Raw genomic sequence first — 24,026 nt, 5'->3', positions numbered from 1 at the left:
GTCTTTCCCTGGGTATTTAATGCTGACAACAGCTTTCATTAGAGCTCAGCATATCCAGTTTTATGAAACATGCAGTAAAGACTTTGTAAGAGTCCTTACCACTGGAAGATAAAGTCTCTTTATCTTCCACTTCAGCAAAGCTCCAGAACCTGGGACTGCCAAGGAGGATCTCATAATCCATGCCCTGTGTCCAGTCCACCAGTCCTGGAGCCCAGCAAGAGGGCCTAGAAGGCAAACTGACAGTAAGTAGTTCTAGTTTTCTTGAAAGAAAGCTATTTTTAATCCTAGCAGCAGTGGAAACTGCATAAATTAACATAATCTCAGCCTCACCAACTACTTCCAGTATTTTTTTGTTTGTAAAAACATGCTTCATGATCAAAAGCCATGCCCAGTTTGTGTCTGGAGCTGGTTGCTATAGAGAGGGTGAGATACAGGGTCACTGCTGCATACTATAAATGGACAGCATGTTTTGAACTGTCACAACCCTCCACGGACCTCACCGTGCCCCTTGAGCTTCCTTGGGGGACAAAGGCTTTTTGAAAAAGATCTTTTTATTCCTGAAAGCTGATGCTGGTAGCCAGGCAGGTGCTGGCAGGTCAGGCTGATGTTGCCTCCATACTGGGCAGATGGCAGCACATGGCACCAGGTAGACAGCCCCCAGCATTCTAACTCCTTCCTCCCCACAATGTCATCCTCCCAACCTCCATTTGTTCTTCCCATCCTTGCATGTTATTTTTACCACAGGAAAAAAATAAGTGATGCTATTTCTCTGCATTTTACCCTGAAACAGTCACACCAGCTCCCTTGAAAAAGCACCCACCAGATGGCTCTGGTCCCTTGGGCTCAGAGAAACTGCAAACCTCCTGGGCTGTCGGCAGGTTATTAAAATGTCATGCATCATGCAGGAGGAATGGTTTCAAACTCCTTGGTTCAGAATGAAGTTCAAGTCGTGGCTCTGATTTGGCTGTATAATTCCAAGCAAGTGACTTTCTCCAAGCAAGGCCTTTGGGGGCTGAAAAGGAATTCTACAAAGGCCCTGCCTAGGATGTCAAAGGAAGAAGGCTGCTCCAGGGAAATGCAGACTCTCCAGTACCACCCATTTTTCTGGCAGAGAGAACCAGGAAAAATGAGCAGGGGCCCATGCTAAGCTCACTGCCATCCTGCAACTGGGAACACCAAGCTGCCTGGTCCCAGGCTTCATCCCAAAGCCCATGGAGATGCTTTAAGTCTTCTGGAGTTGTTCACAGTGGGCCTGGCACGACAACTGCAGCTTGTATTTAGTGAGTACCTACTATGTGATATGTCCTGGGCTCAGCACCTTACAGACCTTCTCTGATTTACTCTTCTCAACACTATTATCCTCATTTACAAATGAGAAAACTAAGAGTCGAGAAATGAAATGACTTGTTTAAAGTCGCACAGCAAACAAATCTGAGGCTAGGCTCCAACTCTAGCTTGGCCGTCTGGAGAGTCCATGCTTGTAATAACTACATGCTACCTAGGCAGGCTGGAGGGCCCAGGGCTGCTTTTTACTGCCAGCCTGAGTGGAGGCTCACAGGCTTGACCCAGCCCTCCATGGCGTAGTTGGCTAAGAGAATGTGTTTCATGACTTTGTTCGAATCTGGGTCTAGAAATTTGGAGTCCAGGCACTGCTGGTGTGAAGCCTAGGTAGAGACCCCAGCCCTTTCCATTTTATGTCTGTTGGGAGCTAGGGGAGGGATGCATGAACATTTCCCATCCCTTCCCAACCCCAGGATCACTCACATCCCCACCTTTATTAGCCAAGTTTCTAAAAGTCTCTGTTAAAATGCCAGTGCACGACCTGGAAGGAGGGAGATCTTAATCCAGTGTTGGCAACGAATGCTTGAGCATGAACTGCTTTACATAACATTTAGGGTGAGTAGGAATGAAGGGGAAGCGATTGCTGGAAAAGAGACCCTGGGTGGTTATGTTTAGGACAGCACACCCTAAAGGAAGGAACTGGCAGGCACAGGCCTTCTCAAAACTAACCCATCCAGTGTCCCTTCACTTAAGCCATTCCCCTTGCACTGAAGCTGATGACCTCACTCATGTTAAGAGGGCTATGTCTGGCAATGGTTCATTATATTCATCCTCTCAAATATCACATTTCCATTTTAACAGAGGCATTTAGTAAATTGAAAGCTGGTCTTTGCTGGTCAGGTCATAACTTCACCAATAACTACTGCCAGGAAGTTGGCTCCTATAAAAGATCAATAGGTTATCTTGAACTCATTGTAGACTCTATTTCTTTATCCCTTTCTCAACATGGTCACCAGATTCTGCCCTAGTTCTTCCTTCAATGGCTCTTAAATCTGTTTATTATTCTCCAGCCTCTTATGCCTCTCTATGCCTCCATTTCCTCACCTAAAAATGGGGCTAAATATAGCACCCTTCCTATAAGACTGTTGTGACCATTAAACAAGTTCATGTTTGTAAAATTCTTAGACTAGTATCTGACAAATATTAAGCATTCAATACATGTTGACCATCACCATCACTATCACTATCACAACTACCACCATCAGCCTCCCATTACCATCATCCGTAGCAGTACTAGGATTGCCAACAGTCTCAGATAGGCCTCCAGTCTTCATCCTCTTCCATGTCCTGATACGAATCTCTTATACACGATTTTCAGCCCACCTTCCCCTACTTCGAATCCCATGATAGCTTCCTGTCCTTGAAAAACCCTCTTTCCTCTCTCCATATATCTAAATCCTTTCTCTCCTTTAAGTACACGTGAGATCAGAAATCAGCTCCTACCCCATTTCCCCTAGAAATCTCAGTCCCATGTTTGCAAGTCAGGAACTAATGGTGCAGGAGCCTTAAAGCCCATTGTGCAGCAAGTGAAGCTTCTTGGGTTCTTAGCAGAACCTGCAGGCAAGCACATGCCTTCCACTGTTTCGGTCTCCCTTAAAGCACATAGACCTAGGCACATGGGTGATAGCAAGGCATGGATGCCAGAACTGAATAGACTTGAACTCAAAACCTGGAGCTATCATTTACCAGCCATGTGACTTAGATCAAATCAGCCAACCTCTCTATCTCATCTTACTCATCTGAAAAATGGGTCTAAGACATAAACACAGAGTGACAGAGACAACTGAACTTGATGTTGGGAAAGAACCTCCAACACAGAGCTGAGCACACAGCAAATGCTCAGCCGTGTCTAGCTCCCTTCCCTGACCTTCAGCCATCAAGGGTTGTTGATGATTATTCTATTAGAAACAAAAGATCGCCTAATGGAGCAATTTAATCCACCTGCTCCTGTTCCCACTGGAGGGGGAAATGATTGGCTAAAGTCTGCCTTCTCCAGTGAGAAGCTCACCCCAAGCTGCTCTCTAGAAATACGCCATTTTCAAAGCTGCTTTTGTGTTCAAGACAATACAACTAGCATCCATGCCAACTGCATAATTGTGTGGGCATTGATTAACACAAAGGAATAAGAGGGTAATAAAAAGGAGGCCCATATCTCAGACTTCAAATCCAGCAAAGGAAGAATAGTTGGTGTGAGGCATATAAGTCTTCAGATTCCTAAAGGATGCTCTTTCTCCCTGACCCTGCAGAGGCTGGGCCTGGCACACACAGGCATGCTGAGATCTCCAGGAAACACCCATGTGTCTGAACCAGACCATAACTGGGCAAGGAGTCCCAGAGTCCAGCTAGTCCCCAGGGAGGTGTCCAACCAAAAGCTAGAAGCAGAGTTCCTTGAAGGCTGGGTGACCAAAGGCCTCATAAGAAGCCAGGGGTATATTCTCCCAGAGGCACCTCTCTGGCTGTGCCTCCTTGGGCTGGTTACCTAACCTCTCTGAACTTCATTCTCTACCTGGTAATTACTACCTCACAAGGTTGTTATGCTACTCAACTAAGACCCTCTCAATAGTTGCCCACTTTTGGGCACTTGCTATGTGGCAGACTCCATGCTAAGCACTTTATATGAATGGTCTACTTTTCATCCTTTTAACCACGCCTGTGAGGCTCCATTTTACAGAGGAGAAAACTAAGACACAAAAAGAGGTTAGGTACTTACTTGAGGTCATACAGTAGAGATGGAGCTGAAACCCAGGCCTGTTTGAATTTCCAGCCCATAATCTTTTTTTTTTTTTTTTTTTTTTTTTTCTTGAGACGGAGTCTCACTCTGTCACCCAGGCTGGACTACAGTGGCATGATCTCATCTCACTGCAACCTCTGCCTCCTGGGTTCAAGCGATTCTCCTGCCTCAGCCTCCCGAGTAGCAGGGACTACAAGCACGCACCACCATGCCTGGTTAATTTTTGTATTTTTTTTTTTTTAGTAGAGATGGGGTTTCATCATGTTGGCCAGGCTGGTCTCAAACTCCTGACCTCAGGTGATCTACCCACCTTGGCCTCCCAGCCCATACTCTTAATCATTATCCTTTGCAAACAGCAAAATATTATACAAGCCACAAAGCAGGGATGGGGCCCAAGAATTCCTAACCCCTCTGTATTTTCCCTATCCTTCAACTCCTACCTCCGACCCCACACATACACACAAACACACATATTTGTTTGATCTAGGACCCTGCGGTTAGCAGTACATGTTCACATTAATCATGTTACTTGGAAACTCACATTGGTCCCTAAAGCAAGGAAAATTGTTCCCACTTTCTAGATAAGGAAAACCAAGGCTCAAGAGGTTAAATAATCGGCCCAGGCCCACATAGCTACTCAACTCAATGACATGGCCCAGGATTTCATCTCAAATCCCGACTCCAAGACCTCTCTCCTGGTCCTACAGGTGTGAGTGAGATGCTCTCCTGGAATTTCTGAGACACCTCCCTCAATAACTATACCCCCAACCCCTGCCATCTACCCACAGTGTTTATGGTTCACTGAATTACAGTTGCTCTTTTGTTTAAATGCCTCTCTCTGCTACTAGCCTGTAAGCTCTTTTGAGAGCAAAACCTACATCTGTCTCATTCTCATTAAATTGCCAGGGTTCAGCCCAGTGTGATAGGCAGGTGCTCGGTAAATAGTCACCAACTGCAATTGTATACCAAAGCTTCCCTTCCCACTGTGGGAGCTCGGGAGAAAGCTGCAGCTCCTAGAAGGGAGGGTGGTGTGGCTAACATGGGGGCAATGCTTGCCAGTTAGTAAGACCTACTAAGTGTGGCATCCAGCATTTTATGTACGGGAAATGGGAGGTGGAGAGTGGGCATAGACAGGCCTCCTTCTCCCTATCCCCCACCCTGTTGGCATCAAGGAAAACCTAGCTAAGTCCTAGTAACCCCACATGGGTATCCATCATGGCTCCCTTGGGTAGGGTCATCAGATCTAGCACATAAAAATAGAGGATGCCCAGTTAAATCTGAATTTCAGATAAAAAGCAAATAACTTTTGGTTTAAGTGTGTCCCATGACACACAAAATGAACTCATATCTTGGTTCAGACTTTGTCATTTATTACATATTTAAACGTAATTAAAAATTTTTCATCATTTATTTAAAATTCAAATGTCACTGGGCATGCTGCATATCATCTGGCAGCTGCACCTGTAGGCAGGCTAGACTCTTGGGGAAGGGGTATTATTTATCCAATCAGGCTGAAAAGAATGCTCCTGAGGACCAAGGGGACCCTAGAAGGAGCTGACTATGATCCTGGTGTCCAGTGAGCGGGGCCTGGACCAGGAAGGGGGAGCAGTGCCAGGCAGGGAGGAAGAAAAGAACGGCTGTGGCCTGAGGAACTGGGTTCATGCTGCCTTCCTGGCATAGGGAGGTATGCGGAGCCCGCCCCAGCTGCTCCCCATTAAGCAAAGCTGGCATTTCGGAGCACGTCAGAAGCGCTGGCTCCCAGCCCTGGAAGTCAGTGTCTGGCCTCTGAGCCAGCACTGCCTGCCCGGCCCCAGCCCTCTCACCTCAGCAGACCGGGGGCCCCAACAGGCCCATTGTCGTCCGGCCCTGGAGCCTCAATGGGGCCATTCAGGGGCTTTGTAACAAGCCCTTCTGGAAGGCACTTTCTCCTCCCCTTCCAGGGTGCCCCTGGCCAAAACCTTCGCCTGTGTGGGTGGGGGGTCTGGATGTGGTGAGAGCAGCCGGCAGCAGTACAACATTACTGAAGGCTGGATTGTTGACAGAGGGCACAGAAATGCCCCACAAGTCACGGGACTCCAGGGAACTCTGCCCACACTGAACCCCCCACCCTGCCGAGGGGAACTGGGCTTCCGAGCCACCTGCACCTGAGGACCAAGAATCAAGGTCCCCAACACATTCACTGTAGAACTGTGGAAGATTCATGAGAGAAGCCAGATAGATGCAAGTTCAAGCCCAGGCTTTACCAAATCCTGGCTGTGTGAAGCTGTGAGTTGTTTCACCTCTCTGGGCCTCTTTTTCTTCATCTGTAAAACTAGAGCTAATCTACCTCCTAAGGTGAAGGCTAGATTACAAACATCATGTAAACATGGAGTGTGGAGTCTGGCACATAGTAGGTGCTGAATAAATGTCCCCTTCCCCTCTCCCTTCTTATTTGTAGTTCTTCCTGATCCAGTGAAGACCTCCCAAAATTTGCTCTCCCATAGGTTGCAGATCCAAAGGCCACTGTTACAGGGATGTCTTGGTTCAGGCTTTATCATGGAACATGGGTCCCCTGCAGACCTGAGATTCAGCTGAGGCCCCTCTCAGCCAACACAGCCCCTAATAAGGAGAAATGGCACTCAACATCTACCATCTCTCGTGCCCTTTCCGCTAGTCCACTCTGGTGTCCTGAGCATCCCAGATCTACTTTATACTTTCAGGTCTACCACTGCAGGCTGCTTCAAGCCCTGGTTTCTGAATAAGGAAATAGATAAAAAGAAGCTCAACTCTATGGGCACTGTTAGGCAACTTAAAGGCAGCCATCTTGGGCCTTAAACAGAGGACAAACAGACACATGCTTCGGGTTCATTACATTTCACCAGGAGTCTCAGTAAACCCTTCCTAGTGGCTGACATTCCCAGTGTGATGCCTACCCAACCTGGCAACCCGTGCCAATGGCAGCAGGGAGAAGAGCCAGAGCTTCCTGTTCACCAGAGCTCTCTGCCGTCTGTTCATCAGACCAAATCCAAAGTATGCTGCCCTGTTTTCTCGGGATCTTGCATGCATTCAAACCTCAGCTTCTCTAGGATCTCTAGATCTTCTAGGATCTCATCCCTGCCTGCTCCAAGTCACCCAGTTCCCTCCTTCCCCCAGTCTTCCAATTTCATCTTCTACTCTAGATCAGTCTTTGTCAGAGTAAAGGCTACAGACTATCTTATGCACACTCATTTGGTCATATTTTTCAAAGATATGAATTCTTGGGCCTCACCCCAGCTCTGCAAAATCAGACTCTCTGATGCTCTGGCCCATGATTCTGCACACTTAACAAGCTCCCTGGGTAATGCTGAGCACACTGAAGTTTAAGAACCACTGTCATGAAGGAAGGGATGCACTCTTGGCATCTCTCTCTTGTCCCATAGGACCTTTCTCTGCATACGTTCCTTGCTATTAATACCTATCTGAAAGAATGAATTAATTGGTTTCCTTATTACCAAATTACACTAATATAATAGAGCACTGCCATCTCATTCCTTGATTGAGTTCTGCCTTGGACTTTTCTTGAGAGGATTCTATCCATATATAACAGTACAGCAGAAAACACACACAGACATACTCACACCCAAGATATAACATTTATGTTGTACTCACATGCCAGGCATTTGCCACATGCCTCATCCACATGATCACATTTAGTGCTGAGAGCAGCCCTGTGAGGTCATTGCTATGGTGCCTGTGGTGCAGATGAGGAAGCAGAGGCAGAGTTTAGCAGCTTGCCTAAGGCCATGCTGCTGTCCGGGGGCAGAGCTGAAATCCAAACCCTGGTCTGTGTGGCAATGACCACTCGCTCTTTTCCACTTCACTATCCTGACTTCTCTGGGGGGGCTAGTCTCAAATTCAGATCTCACCCCAGAGTGTGCATCAGAATCTCCTACACAGCCCTAAGAAATACAGATGCCAAAGTGCCACTCCAGGCCTGAATCTATGGGAGACATCAGGGCTGGTAGATTATTTGGACAATTCTACACGCGGCTGGTGAAGAACCACTGAATATGTGCCCGGAGTCATGAAGCTTGCTAAATGAGGGTCTAGAAAGAGAACTTAATGTTTTTGACTCTAAGAACAGTGCTCTTTCAGGCTCACCATACTGTCTCATATGCTATAGTGATGCCAGTGGCCAAAGTGGACTTTCTACAACCTCTCAAGGAGCATCTTGGACACATGTGCATACAAACACAAACACATGCATGCACACACACAGAAACCTTCTTGGTGTCAAAACATCATCTCTCAGTCATAGGACAGCTTCCCTGTCCCTGCTCAGGACCAGGTCTGGACTCCAGAGTGGTTGGGGTGGTCACTTCTCCAGGTGGTTTCAATGGAGTTAAATGAGACAAAGCTAGGAGAGCTGGACAAAGCTAGGAGAAGCCAAAAAGTGCTCCACAACATCCTCTACTACCTTCCTTCCTCCCATAGACTCTGGAGTGAAACTGCACCTCTCTCACCAAGTCCTCTTCCTCTACCTGCGGTGGCGCATGCCTGACTGAGACACAGGTGTGCACAAGGTCAGGCAGTTTCTATGGCACCAGTGATCATGCAACAGCTTTAAAATAGCCCTGATTTATACAGAACAAGGGAAAAAGGCTCCAACATCAGCATTAGACAATAATTTCATCAAGCAGCCTAATTCAGGAGCTCAGTTATTCTGCTCTGCTCTCATCAATGGGCTTTCCCCACATCAATGCACAATTGCAGGGTGATTGAAAGAAATGCCTCCACAGGCAGATTACATTTGCACAGCACCTGCCCATTGAGAGGGCTTCCCTGAGCATTAGACAAGGGAATGGAGAGGGAGTGAGCCCCTCCCACTGGTGCCCTGGGATGCATCCTGCCTCCTACATAACCATGTGCTAGAATGATGCAATGTGATTTGGGGGGACTCAAGAACTGGAAGATTTCCAAACAGCAAAGGACTGTGGGAGTTGGTTTCTGTTCAGAATGTGGGAATAGCTGACCAGCCTTTGCTGAAGGATCTAGAGAGGCATTCACAGCCATTTGTGAGATGGGCTGGATGGAACTGCCTCTAGCTGCTGAAAGGTGCTATCTCAACCAGCCCAGGCACACCTGGCAGAGTGGGGCGTCAAGGCCCTCTAATTACTGCTGCACTCCCAGGTTAAAGACTGGGTCTCCCTTCCCTCTGCAGCTACCAAGTAGATAACAGTCTGTGGTCATGGTGACCAAACATTAGCTACAAAGCCCAGTGTGCAGGTGAATTACCCTAAGCAACATCAGAGAGATGTAAGAAACAGAGTAGCCACGGATTCTGGAAGTCTGTCTTATGAGGTCCTTTTCTAGGGTGACTCCGTCCATCCCTCGCATCTTCAACCATAGGGTAGGGTTATTTGAGGCAGTTGGGCCTGTGCCTCTAGACAGAGGTGGCGACAGTACTTTGTGGGATGGGGTTTCTCTTAGATTCTTCTTCTGAAGGGGTTGAGGGCATAATGCTCTTCTGCTTCTTAAACTTTCATTTCTGTACATATAATCTGGGATCTTATTAAAATACAGATGTTGATTCAGCAGGTCTGGGGCAAGGCCTGGGATTCTGCATTTCTAACAAGCTTTCAGGTGATGCCATTACAACCAGGCCACAGACCATACTTTTGTTAGCAAGTGTTTAGATCACAAAAAGTGGGCAGAAAAGAAAACAAAAAAAGAAAAGAAAAACTGAAAACAAAGTGGAATCGTGCCTGCTGGTAACCCTGATTCCCACATTCTACTGTGGGCAGCTTAGAGTCAGTTCTAAACTCAGGAAAGGCACCTCTCTGATAAGGTAACATCCAAGCAAAGAACTGGAGCTGAGGGAGTGAGTGCTGTTGGCATCTGGGGAAGACATTTCATGTAGGAAGAGCAGCAAGTGCAAAGGCCCTGAGGCATGGCATCCTCATCTTTAAAATGAAGGGGTAAAAAAACAGAGTCTTTATGATATAGTTCTAAGGTTCCAGAGTCTATAGGGAGGCTTTGGGAGACTGGGGAAAATAACCTATCCTATAGGAACAGGACAGGAGAGTGAAACCTACAGGCCACCATTGCAGCCCCCTCCTTTTTTAGTCTGACATGCCTCTCTTTCCAATGCTGTTTCAGAGGAGAAAATTACTAGCTGTTTTTAAGAAACAAAATAATCTAGCCAGTTAAGGAAGAGATATTTTTAAACCACTGAAGGGATTTTTCCTTTCCCATTTCTTTTATTGATATATCTCCTCTCCTTCCAGTTCTAAAATAAGCACCCTGTCTGCCCTTATGCTAATCCAAAGGCAACACACCGCAGAACGGTGAGCGCCTCAGCAGAGCCAGGCAGAGGTCGATTAGAAGCCACCAGACCCGGGGAATGCACCAAGGCAGCCCAGCCAGCCTGGCCTCGCCCATGGCCTGCTTCCTCCCAATGCAGGTGACGAGACACTCTTAAAAACAGCAATGGAATGTAGCAAGAGTTGGTATTTGCAAATGACAAACTTCTGACTGAATTCCAGTTCTTTGGAATGGAAAACTAGCAGGTCCTGTTACAAAATGTACCAACAGTTCATGCCTAATACATGGGTGTGGGCAATTCATATACTTCAAATCTAAATGTGGCTAAAAATATGACAAAGCTGGCATATTTTTAGCCAGGTAAACATTTCTAGAGACTAGGTCAAATTTATACTGGTTTCTGCTCTGCAATCCAGAGAAGGAGTGATTCCAAATGAGTGAGAAGCAAGGACCAAAGAGGAAAGCCATGGAGTCCACCAGGCAGTCGGGATTCCTGGTGACCATCTCTAGTTTAGGAGTAATTTAAAGTAGTTAAAATGAGTATCTTTTTTTAAGAGACTGGGTGTCTCTCTGTCACCTAGGCTGGAGTGGAGTGACCATAGCTCACTGCAGCCACAGCCACAGCCACAACTACATTGTGTCCTTCTCCATTAAAGAGGGAACACTTTTGAAAGAACAAGGCCCCATGTTACTTTAGACGGTAAATCTGCTGGGTCTGATGACCTCTCACTTGCTGGGGGATCTTAAACAAGTTGCTTTCCCTTTCTGTGTCCTCATTTGCATGTGTCTCTCTTCTCCACCCTCAACTAGACTTGGCTTTAGTAGGCAGCAGCACTGAGGGAGGACCATGCTGTGGGGAAGGAGGCAAGCTCTGTAGTCACTGCCTGAGATTCAGACCTGGCACCTCCACTCACCGGGTGTGTGGCCTTGGGCAAGTTGCTTATGCTTTACCTGCCCCAGTTCATCTGTGCAATGGAAACAATCACAAAAGTATCCACCTCAGTAGTTACTGCTTTTGTAACAATTAAATGGGAAAATCCACATAAAATGCTTAGAATATCAAGCACATATCAAGTGCTCATTAAATAACAGTGATCTTATCTACCTCACACTTTTACATACATGAACTGCTTTAGCTTGCACGATATGTTGAAATACTATAACCACCCAGGGAAACTGAGGCTTGTCAGGGCAGACCTGTCCAAGCTGCAGTTCAACAACTATTTCTTAAGTGCCTACTGTGCCCCAGACTTCACCCTAGCATTAGGAAGGCGAAGTTCCTGGTAAATAAATGGAGAAGTAGGAATTTAACCCAGGTCTCTCTGGCTTCCAGCTAGCAAGGGTCTAAGAGGCTGGGTAGAAAGAGCATGGACTTGAAATTAGACAGTCCCAATACTGGCTCCATATGGTCTTGGTCAAGTTACTGACCTCCTCTGAGCCTCACACATAGAAGGGGATGAAATGCTCCCAGTCCCCTTGTGAGGCTTAAAGGGGATAATGTATGTAAAGTGTCTGGACTATGGGAGGTGGTCAGTGGTGGCCTATTGCCACACTTATACCATCCACAAAGAGGCCCTATTTTTCTGGTTCTCTGAGCCAAGTGCAAAAGCTCCCTAATATGAAGCATTTAAGAACACTCATTCTGGGCCAGGTAATGCCTGTAATGCCAGCTAGTTGGGAGGCTGAGGCAGGAAGATCTCTTGAGCCCAGGAGTTTGTGGCTGCAGTGAGCTATGGTCACTCCACTCCAGCCTAGGTGACAGAGAGACATCCAGTCTCTTAAAAAAAGGATACTCATTTTAACTACTTGGTAGAAGGAGGGGAAAAAATATATAGCATAGGGCTGGTTCCAATCTTTAAGCTATCAGGCCTTTCAGAGCAGAACATCTGATTACTAACTGAGATGAAAGGAATACTGGCCTAGAGTCAGAAGGCTTGGGTTCTGGTTTTTGCTCTGCCCTTTGGAGCTGGGTAACTGGAGGCAAGTCACACCCCTCTCTGGGTCATGGTTTCTTCATCTGCACAATGGAGCTGTAGGAACATTGTGCAGATGGCCTCATAGGTCTCCTCTGGCTCAGATGTCCTAAGTCTCTAGTACTTAAAGGCGCAGATCACTAAGCAGATATCCCAAGTAATCCAGGTTATTCTCAATCTGGTTTTGTCACCTAAATGGAGGTTTTTTTCCTTCAAGGCTTGTCTTCTAACGATCAAAGCTTGCACACCGGAAGCTCTGACAACTCTGGCACACTTGTGGCCCACACATTCTGAAGTAAACATGCGTCACTCCCAGGTCTGAAAAGAATCAAAGCAAATCAGCATGAAATGGGGACTGTCTGCTGAGCTGCAGCCAGCATGTGGCAGGAGGACAGGAACGAGGTCCTGCCAGCTGTTAGGCACATGAACCCTGCTGGGCCGGCAGCACAGGGGTCACCTGGGGGACAGCAGCCACAGTAGTAGGACAAGTAGATCCTGCCCAGATTGCAGCAGGATGTGGGCAAAGGCCAAATGGGGCTCCTCATCCTATAAACACAGAGCCTCTGGCAACAAGGCAGAGCCACAGGCACAGAAGGCCCCAACGAGGGGGAAGGAGCAAGAAGGGCCGAGACCAGGGAAGCAGGGAGCAGGCTCCAAGTAGAGGAGGGTCTGGAGGTTTGATTATCTAAAGCAGTAGCTCATATGGGATTCAGGCCTCCTTCGATTACTGGCAAAAGAAGGCAGTGGTTAAAAGCACAGGTTTGGGAATCAGAAAGACCTCAGTTCAAATCCTACCACTGTCTATACTAGCTGTGTGAACCAAAAAAGTCCCAGAACTCCTCTAAGGCTAGTCCTCTCACTGACTCCTATTTTTCTTCTTACTGGTAAAATAGGTTCAATAATATCAGCTCAGAAAGTTCATTTGAGGATTAAATGAGATTATGTAAGGAATGGCATATAAATGGTTGCTGTGATCATCGTTCCTGGAAACTCTGTCCTATCCTAGGCTTTTCTAAACCTTCTCCCTCTCCTTACCAACCAAAACCCCCTCAGAACCCTTCTCAGGTCCTCCATCCAAGGTAGGGGTGGTTGGGGATGGGGGCAGGAATCTGCCCAAACTTGCCAAAGCCCATGGTGTTCTCTCCCTCTCAACCCCTCCAGTCTGCTGCAGTGCCATCATCACATCCTGACAGCTCTTCTTCCATCGCAGCAGCCAGAGAGTTTGGATATCATAAACAGCCTTGTGCAAAGGAATCTGCCTCCGCCCTCTACTCAGCCAGACCAGGCAAGTTTCCCTAAGACCTGGTGTTGGAGAGCTTTGATGCTGGCTCCAGACAGTGTTCAGGTTGCCCACTCTGTGTCTCTGTCTCCTACACTTGGCCACCCACCATCACATGACCTTCTCAGTTCACATCCTAAGAGGGAGTTCTGCAAGATCCATCCACAGCTCAAGTTCAATTTCTGTTTACTCCTGTTTTCCAATGCTTTCTTTTATCTCCCCCTACCCTTCTTTTCTTCTGCAAATATTAACTAAAAACCTATTATGTATAGACCCTGTGCCAGCAGGAATCAGGAGAGACACAGCCCTCATGGAAGTCATGGTCCAGCAAAATAAGCAATCACAGTCCAAGCTGAGGGGCTACTGGCCAGGCTATGGAACATGTAGAAGAGACACTGTATTAGGACCATGGTGGTGGTGGAAGGCTTCCTGGAGGAAATAATACTAAACCTGAATTTGTATGGATAAAGAGTGGGAGGATTCAGTCGGGCAAAAGAGAAAAGCTTGCTTCCAATCATACTCCTTACCTTCTCAGTGCCTAGACCAGTAGGGCTCAGTCAGAGGTTTTAAATTTTTTTAAAAAATTACTTCATTTAAAAAATTTCTTTTGTATTTGCAACCTTGGAAACACCTTAGATTTTCATAAAAGATTACCAAATGAAACTGGATCTTGTGATTTATTTCCATAAAATGTCAGCAATCATTCTCATGAAAGAACAAGGAATTAAGCCATAGTTTTCATACTATACCAGAAAGAAGATAAAGAGTCCAGAACCTTAACCTCATGAAACAAATTTGGCCAGGCTATTGTGAGTACACACACACACACACATATATACTCCAATTTCATTTATGTTCTCATAAATATCAAGGGCATCGGTGACAAATACTATTCAGGCAGGACTTTGCTTTGTTTCACAAAGTTTTGGTTTTAAAAATTTCAAACCTACAGAAAAGTTGAAAGACGTGCACATACATCTTTGCCTAGATTCACCAGTTGTTAACATTTTGCATTTTCTTTCTTCTTCTTTCTGCAGATATTCTCACCTTCTTTTTTCCTAATTGAGAGTTACTTGCTGACATCAAGATACTCCCCTTCTAATATTTCAGCATATAGCTCCCAAGAAAAAGGACATTTCCTTACATAACCCCAATACCATTAAAATGGATAGAATAATACTATCTAACATGCAATCTACAATCGAGTATCTCCAGTTTTCTCCCAAATGACCTTTGTAGTATTTATGGTTTTACTCATCCAGGATCTACTCAAGAATCTCTCATTGGATTTGGTTGTCATAGCTTTGGTACTCTTTTTCTAGAATAGTCCTTCACCTGCTTTAAAACTTTTTATGTCTTTCATGAGACTGACACTTTTGAAGATCCCCGGCCTGTTGTCTTAAAAAGTGATTTATAATCTAAACTTATCTGATTGCTTCCTCATGCCAACAAGTGATTTTGAATCAAATTCTTCATTTTCTCCTTCCTCTGTCTAGAATCAGCCCGGCCAGTTAACACTCAGCAGCGACATTTAGGGGGTCTTGTGGCCTCAAAGGACTTGAAATTTTAAACATCCCAAAGGGTTCAACCAATATGATTAAGCAACTAATATTTATTTAACATTGAAAGAATATTTTCAATATTTCCAAACTCTGGAGCAGGGGGAGGAGTCAAATGGCATATGTATTACCAAGCTAAAGGAAATTTGAAAGTGATTTACTTAGACTCGGTAGTAACAGCATTTTTTTCAGATATTTTTTCAAAGTACTTTCACACTTGCTATTTAAGAAGGTTGACTTCAAAGGCCAAACAGATAAGCATTCAAATATTTGAGTCTACCTACCAGCTGTGCTCCTTGGAAAAGTAGCTTCACCTCTGTCAGCCCTGGTTTCCTCAAGGGCTACCTAAAGTGTAAGATGCTTAAACAGGTGCCTTGTTCACAATAATTACCTGTGTTAATCTTCATAGTAACTTCAAAGAAGGTACAGCAGGTATTATCCTCTCCATTTTATAGGTGAGGTTATGAAGCTCAGAAAGAAAATGTGATTTGTTGAAGGTCATGTAGTAAGGTGACTAAAGAGACAGAATTAGAACCAAAGTTGCGAAGTCCTAGAGTGGTCATTTCCAGTTCTCTTCAGGAAGTAGCATCTACCTCATGGGATGTTTTGAGGATTAAATGAATGATACATATCTGGTGCTATGTATTATGCTGATACAGAGGCTGTGCTCAATCAATATCCATGACTAGTATTATAATTATTTTTAAAAGTGTCACATTGCCATGAGTAACTAATTTTGTTCAAAGGCCTCCAAATACCCCTGAAAGTGGGATCATAATTATCTCGACTAAGACCCCATTTCTACCCTATCCTCTCTCCCACCAAGATGAATGGAGGGATTGGAATAACCCAAAATTCACTGAAGGTGTTGAGGTTTCACTTGGAAGAAGAGGCAGAATATTTCACTTGGAAATATTCTGAGGCTGGGGGCCCATTGTTTGCAAAACACAAGAGAGGATCTGTATTCCCTGGGAAAGGGGGCACTAAGCCATGAGTCATTCTCTGGTTCTGTGTGGGCGAATGGGGTTCCTGCAAAAACCTTTGTGTTACTCACTATTGTCTTATGTAGATTAAAGCACAAAAAGCCTAGCTAAGTTTTGTTCCCAAAATCACATGGCCCATTCTGTCCAAGCCATTCTAGGAACACATTGTCCATCTCTTTGAAAAATGTGACCAAGAGACAGAATAGCCATTGAATTTGGCCTGTGGTTATTGGTAAAGCACCATTGGGCAGCTGGCCATGCCTTGGGGCACCTTAATGGCCAACTGATCACAAGGTCCAGCTCTCATTACAACCATGCCTGCTGGGAGAATAAAGGGCTTTCCTTCTGCCCTCAGAACAGTAAGAAACCATTAAGAAGCCCAGTCAATGAGAATGTCCCATTCTTGGTCCTGTCCTGGGCTAGGCCCTCAGATTGACTGGCTCCACTCAACCACCTCTACAACCAGTTCAGACTGGTTGTACAAAGGAAGCTTCCCACAAGTTTGGTTTGTAGCAGATCCCTCAGCTTGGTTACTGTTACAAAGATGGCATGTCTGGGACCAACCTGTGAAGGTTTCAGTTAACAACTCGAGATATGACTTCTTTGGATGACATTGTTCTTAATTCACTCTTGTTCCCCATTCATCTAACCAAAGCCCTGCTATGCTTTCCGGCTTTCATGGTGCAAGCCATCTGTCTTTTCATGTAATCAGCTGTGTACTTGGGAGGCAGAGAGGTAGGGTGGAAAGAACATGGGCTTGGAATGAGGCAGACATAGTTTCCAAACTTGGATCTGACCTTGGGTAACAAAAATAGGCAATACTATATATTCCTTGCTTAGTATGTGCCATACACTGTGTTCAGGAACCTACCTGTACTATCTCACTGAACCCTCAACCTCAACCTATAAGCATCACCATTTCTGCTTCAAAGATGACAAAACTGAAATTTAGGGATGTTCTATAATTTGCCCAAAGCCTAGATGCAAACTCTGACCTCTCAATAAAGTCTAATTTACCACATAAAACTGCCTCCAAGTGATAACCTCCCTTGGCCTCTGCTTCCTTACAAAAAAGGAAAGATCGTTTTTCACTTTACCTAGCTTCTTGTGCCTCACATTAAATAATATCTATATAAAGAGCTCTGCAGACTACCTGGCACATAGCAGATGCTCCATAAATGTTCCCTTCCCTGCTGCTGAGGCGGATTCTGAGAAATAAGAATTTCTGACCTGAAGCCAAAATCTCGCTGGGTGGTTTGGCTTTTTCAGAATGGTTCCAAGAGTTTCACTAGGGCCTCATGAAAACACCTCTCTGAAGGCTACATCCCTTATATCTTATAAGTAAATAATATGGGACCCAGATTTGGTGCTTCAGATCTTGGTCATAGAGGAAGACAGAATGAGAAATGGAAAGCAAACCTAGCTACTCTGAAAGCTAGAATTTGGGCTCTAACTCCTCCAGCCTCCCCTTTGATGTGTGTGTGTGCTTATATGTGCTCAATACTTTAAGCTGTTCCATGTGTATATATTTGTGTATGTGTGTGTATATATGCATATATACACATATCCAGAAGTAGATGTATTTATATACAGATATATACACACGTAATGTTACCCTGAATAAGCCACCAGTACCACCCTTAAAGTGTCTTTAGAAAATTAACCCATGGAGGCCGGGTGCGGTGGCTCAAGCCTGTAATCCCAGCACTTTGGGAGGCCGAGACGGGTGGATCACGAGGTCAGGAGATCAAGACCCTCCTGGCTAACACGGTGAAACCCCATCTCTACTAAAATACAAACAATTAGCCGGGCGAGGTGGCGGCGCCTGTAGTCCCAGCTACTTGGGAGGCTGAGGCAGGAGAATGGCGTGAACCCGGGAGGCGGAGCTTGCAGTGAGCTGAGATCCGGCCACTGCACTCCAGCCTGGGCGACAGAGCAAGACTCCGTCTCAAAAAAAAAAAAAAAAAAAAAAAGAAAATTAACCCATGGAGTAAGCAATAATATGTGAACCATAAACATTCTTGCATGTTGGCAGATAACCATGCTATACATTCCCCTCCAAGAACTGAGAAAGAGAAGAAAGGGAGTAATACAATAGCAGAAACATGCACTAATCAAATCCATAATCAACTTTGATGATGGAGCAAGGATTCTAATCAAAACACAATGGAGCAAAGTTGCCACAGGTTGTAAGCTTGTAGCTGTGCTCTCTTCCCAGGGGCCTCCTCTATGCTTTCTTTTTCAACATCTAAAACACCCACAGAGAATTTCAATCACTTCTAATTACTTCTTTAAAGAAACTAGGTGCAACTTGAACACCAGCTTCTAAAAACAGGAAATATCAAAGTATTTTATATATGTATATATTTTTTCTTTTTTTCCTTGCAACTGCTTCTTAAAAATAGGCTAACATCTCCTCAAATAGCTGAGGCATGTTCTTTATCTGAAGGTCAGCCAGAGAGAGTTTCTGAACAAACATAGGGCATGTCTTTAAAACAACTCTCTGCACATGGTCCTAATTTATTCACATGTTAACAGAGCAGATGCTATAAATGTTCATACTTGGGGGAAGGCACAGGTATCTCAGTCCCAGGAAGGTAATTCAGGGGAGGTGTGCTGCTGCTGCAGAACACAGTTTCCTCCACTGGGAGAGGTGGGTGGTGGGAGAGAACCAGCTGTAGGTTTATGGGAGAGACTCAAGGTAAGGGGCCTGGAGGAAGGGTGGGTGACAGTAGGGCTGTACCTAACAGCTACTTGCTGGCTAAGTTAGGTCTTTTCACACTTGTTGGAGATGAAGAGCAGGCTTAGGGGCAATGGGATGTCATTGGCTGAAGAGAGTTGCTGCATAGTAAAACAAGGTATCAGAAGCCTCCTTTCCCCTGTAACTACCATGTTGAATATTCTGAACCCCAAGCTAATAATAATAATCACCATCATTTCCCAAAGATCTGTTATGAATCTGAATCAGGTCCTTAATGGACACCCTTTCCGCATCTTCTCACAACTACCTTGCACATTCAGAATGATGATCCACCAGGAAGCCAACATGCAAATCCAATCCTTCAGCTGCAAAGCCTTTCTTCTTTCTCTTCATCACCTTTTGAAAAGGAAGATGCCAGATCTGGAGCAATGACTTGTTACATGAAGCAGTATCAACTGCTCGTACCACTGCATGACCTTGCTCTTCATTCTCCACTATCACACTCATTCTGACCTCCTCTCCTCTCCACCAGTCACTCCTTCCCATCTCCAAACCCCAGCTCATCTTCTGTCTCCTCCAGAGGCTCTCTGGACTTCTCCAGCCATCTTGGCCTTTCCTGTGAGCACCTTGGATACCCAGCCCCAAGCATGCCTCTGAGGCCTCCCTGTGTTGTGCCTGGTTGCCCCATGTACATCAGTTATGCCTCCCAACTAGATTAGAAAATCCCCAAGACCCCGGCCATGTCCTATTTGCCTCATAGATCTGCCAGAGCATGATGGAAAAAAGACAGCAATGAAGAGTGGGAAGACCGCAGGCCTCGAAGCCAGACCAACCTTGCTGGACTCCCTGCCCTGCCACCCTGGATGACCTGGAGCAAGTGGCTGTACCTTGCTAAGCCTCATCTAGCTCAGTGGTTACAGCAGTGGTCTTATAAATCAGGGCCTGCAAGTTCTAAGACAGTCTCTGTGGTTCTCCCTGTACAATATCATGGTCAAAGGCATGGGATCTAGTGCTAGACTGGCCAAGTTCTAATTCTAACTCTGCTACTCACAAAGTTACCAAACTGGTCTTCACCTCAGTTTCCATATGTGTAAAATGGGGATAATAACACTTATCTCATTTGATTGTGATAAGAATAAAATTAGTTTTTAATGTTAAGTCCTTAGAACAATTCCTGTCACATAGGAAGTGATATATAAGGATCTGGCCATTATTACCATTGTTATTATCGTTACTATATTGTTATTATCATAGAAAATGGATGTATCAGACCTGATTTAAGTGTTTCTGTAAAGATGAAATGAGATTATATGTAAAGAGCCTCACCCATCAGGCACTCAGAAAGTGGTTATGCCCTTCCCTCATCTTCCCATTCTGCCTGGTACTGTACTAGGAAGGTGATAGATGTTCTACAAATCCTTGGAACAGATTGATACCTTTCCAGGGGCTTGACAGAATAAGCCATATCTTTTCTCACTTAGGGACTATTAAATCTTGGTTCAGCATGCCCTATCTCTTAGGTTAGTAAAATAAAGAGCTACTTTTATTAAGTATTCCTTATCTGCCAGACACTGCACTGAACACTTCACATTATTTTTCTTAATGCTCACGATTCTAGTGGTTGTTAATGCTCATTTTTAAATAGATGAGAACACTAAAGCCCAAAGAAGTTAATGAAGGTGGTCACCTAGCTAGTTCATGACAAACACAGGACACCAGTGATACCCATCTGACTTTAAAACCTGTGTTATCAGCCACTACACAACCCATCCTCCTGCCGAAAATCCCCTGAATAAAAGGGGAGTCAGAGGCCCCAAGAGAGTATTTGCTATTTAATTCATTGCTTCCTGAGTATCTTCTAATAATATATACCAGATTTGAGACCTGGAAACTACCAGATGGCCAGTCAGACACAGTCCTCATGCCATAACCAAGAGACTCTTTTGGAGGGGGAATGGGTACCGTATCAGGCAGACTGTTAGAAGACCTGGCAAAGAAGGTAAAATCCCATTGGCCAAAATCACTTTGATGTCAGCTGTGCAGACAGGGATCTGCCACAGGGAAGACCCCCCAGAACCCCGGGCACTGGCAAAGGAGGTCAGGCAGGTAAAAATCAGGGTAGTCCACTGGAAGTGGCCAATTTCCTTAGCAGTCCATCTAAACTGTGCTCACCTTCAGTATACAAGGGCCCATTGTGGGCGAGAGAGGTGAAATGGGGGGATTATGGACCAAGGGCAAAAGAGGGAAGCAAAGTCTTGAGGGAAGTGGACTGTTCCAGCCCCTCAGGGAGAAGCTGAAGAACATTTTTTTTTTTTCATGGAGAGGGTGATGAATCACCTTTCCAGAGCCTATGCACTGCCAGTCCTCTGACAATGTTTGTTAAATGAAGGGTCAAACAGGCAAAGGCAGAACAGCTGCCTGGATATGAACAATCCCAGCATGGACTTTCCCTCTCATTCCTCGGGTGCTCCTCATCAGGCTTGAGGGTATGTGTCACCTCCAGTCCCGAGTCACTGTACTGACCTCCCACCGACTGCCCACTACATCTCATAAACCCCACCTCCACGGATGAAGGGAAACCCCATGCAGAAGTGTACCCTGGTGCTCACCTCCATTGGAGAGCCCACTGGACAAATCCTGTACCTAACAACAGAAGAAGAGCAGAGCACAAAACCCTCAGAGGCAGGCCCCCAGAGCACTGGAGGAAATCTTGCCTTCCTCCCACACACCATCACTCAAACCTGTCAGCTTCCAAAAATGTTTAGCAAGTGCAGCAGCAAGGGGCATGCTTATCAGCCTGGTGTGGGAGCTTAATCTGCTTTGAGGGCCTTCTCCAGCCCAGAGTTCCAAAAGTCTGCTTACAATTAGCTTCCAGCTCCAGTTCCCCCATCAGAAAGCCTAGGAATGTGTTGAGCTCTAGCCTCTGATCAGAGAAAGCTCCAGGAGAAGGTGGAGACGGTGTCAGCAGGGAATTATGTGCCAAAAAGGTCAGCTGGTCTGTTGCCATTTTCCTGACACCGGCCCCAAACCACCTCCCCTCTGGCTTCCCGCCTCTCCTGACCGGACAGTCACATCCGTCAGGTCGGCCTGTCCCCAAAAGTCCCTGCTGACTGACTGCCAAGAAAATATAGCCCCCTCCTACCAGAAGAAGGGGGAAATGGAGCGGGGAGGGCCAAAAGAACCTGATTGGCCCTTGCTAATTTCTGTAAGAGAGATTGCACGGCCAGGGCTTGTCACCCAGCCGAATTGAGTGATGCAGGCTCTGCCTGGAAAGGTAGGAGTCACTAATTCTCTTCAAGCCATCTCCCATCCCCACCCCCCGTCACTCGGGCTACCAACACCAGGATCTACCACCCAGGAAGGAGGGGCTTAGCTTCGGCCGCCATTCTAAGGCAGCCACCCCACCCCACCCCACCGCAACAGCCAGCTAAGACGCTAGGAGTCTCCAGCTGCCGGCCTCAGCTGGTGCACTAGTACCGCAGTCCCAGCACCTTGCCTGGAACCCCGTCACCCCGCAGGATGGGGCAAGGACAGGTCATCTTCAAGCCAAGGGTAGAGCAGGTTCACTGCCACCTCCAACCCCCTTTTCCTGGATCTTACAGCCAGGCTAGGGAACGTCGAACCCAGTGGGGCCTCAGATCGTTCCTTGTCCGGAACAGAATCTCTGCGGAACCGCCAGACAGACACAGAGCTACTGCTGCGGATACTGGCTTCTTGGGGCCAAGGCCTCAACATGCAGGACCTCACATTTCCAGCACACGTTTTTGGAGAACATCCCGACCTTTTCTCCTCCCCAGGAAGATGCTGCAGACGTGCCCGCCATCCCAGGTCTCGAAGAGCTCTTTAGGCAAACCTCGGGCACCCGGGCCACACCCACCGGCCGGCCCACTCTCCTCGCACATCCCCCAACCTGCCGGCCTAAGGGGAATGGTTCCCTTCCCTGACCACATGGTAGCCCTTTCTCCCATCCAGCCCTTTCTCCCACACCACCCCGACAGAAAAATTCATCCATCCTCCCAGAACAGTACCCCGGCACACGGCACCTCTCACCTGAGTATCGAACCCGTTTTCCACCGAGCCGCTCTTCCGCAGCGGGAGCCCCTCCCCCGCTGGCTCCTGCAGCCCCTGCAGCACCTGCGATTTCAGGGGGATCTGGCTAGGATAGGTGGTCTTGCTCACCTCCACCTTGCTTCCCAACTTCAGGTAGCAGGGCTGGGGGCCGGCCCGGGCCGGGGGCACGTGCAGGATGGGCGCGGCGCTGTGCACGGGTTTGGGCAGTCCCGACTTCATTTTGGAGGCGACCAGGATGGCCGGCATCTTCTCCCGGGGCTTGGGCTTTCCCAGCACGTCCCTGGCAGCGGCGGCGGGGGCGACCGCTAAAGGCAGCGCGGGTAGCAGAGCAGGCGCCGGGCCTTAGCCCACGAGGCGCCCACCACCAGCAACTAAAAAAAAATCCCCAGGTCGGGGAACTCGAAGCAATCGGGCGAGCGCGCCTTTGGGGTGCCGGGATGGGAATGGGGGACTGGCCACGGCGCTCAGCGGGTCCCACCTGGACGGATGCTGCAGCCGGGTCTCACACCTCTCCTGGGTGGCCTTTCAAGAGCTCTGGGCGCTCAGGGGCTGCCGCCTCTTGCAAATTTCCTCCTGGGAAACAGAGGCTTGGACGCCCATATTAACTTGTCACTGCATCTCCGAAGTGAGGAGGCCCCTTTGGAAGAGACAGAGGCGGCGGCACCACGAGTCCCGCTCCGGAGGCTACGGGTCTGAGCCGGTGAGGGAAAGAGCTAGCAGCCAAGGAAGGAAAGGAGAGAGCAGCGAAGGAGAGAAGGGCGCACGGGTCCCAAGACGTCTCCACCGAGAGGCAGCTGCCGCCCAGCTCGCGAGCACCGCAGTGTCACCCGCGACGCAGCAGAGGCGCGGCGAGAGCCCCCGAAAGGTCTCTCTTGGCGTGACAGTCACCGCTGCCCAGAAGGCCCCCGGACTGAGAACACCTTAGCGCCTGCGGGTCTGCACATGCTCCGTGAGCTAGAGCGCAGCAAGGCTGTGGCCGTGGGGCGCGGGCGCTGAGACGCGCGGCTGGCGCGCCGGGCAGGGCTGCGCTCGGGAGCTGCCGCCGCGCTTCCCGGGAAGGCTGCGCTGGCTGCGGGGCTCAGCGCAGGGGAGGACAGGCTGCGGCC

General features: G+C 47.1%; 1 protein-coding gene across 8 annotated transcripts in view; it reads right to left on the bottom strand.

Annotated features, from left to right (window-relative positions):
* The window catches only part of NAV2 (neuron navigator 2), a 412,855-nt gene extending 388,850 nt beyond the window's left edge, over positions 1-24,005 (bottom strand). For 6 of the 8 annotated variants that reach the window (XM_017858289.1, XM_017858297.1, XM_017858306.1 and 3 more), the window contains exon 1: positions 22,900-24,005. In XM_017858289.1, coding sequence (XP_017713778.1) covers positions 22,900-23,166 — 267 coding nt within the window. In that variant the 5' untranslated portion in view covers positions 23,167-24,005. The remainder of the gene's footprint in view (positions 1-22,899) is intronic. The other 2 variants (XM_017858336.1, XM_017858316.1) reach the window with 1 other exon arrangement.
* Positions 24,006-24,026: the final 21 nt, after the last annotated feature.

This window comes from Rhinopithecus bieti, unplaced genomic scaffold (assembly GCF_001698545.2).
Source record: "Rhinopithecus bieti isolate Rb0 unplaced genomic scaffold, ASM169854v2 scaffold_2350, whole genome shotgun sequence".
NCBI classification, from domain to species: Eukaryota; Metazoa; Chordata; class Mammalia; order Primates; family Cercopithecidae; genus Rhinopithecus; species Rhinopithecus bieti.
Note: the sequence above shows the minus strand (reverse complement) of the source record. Positions and strands in the feature narration are given on the sequence as shown.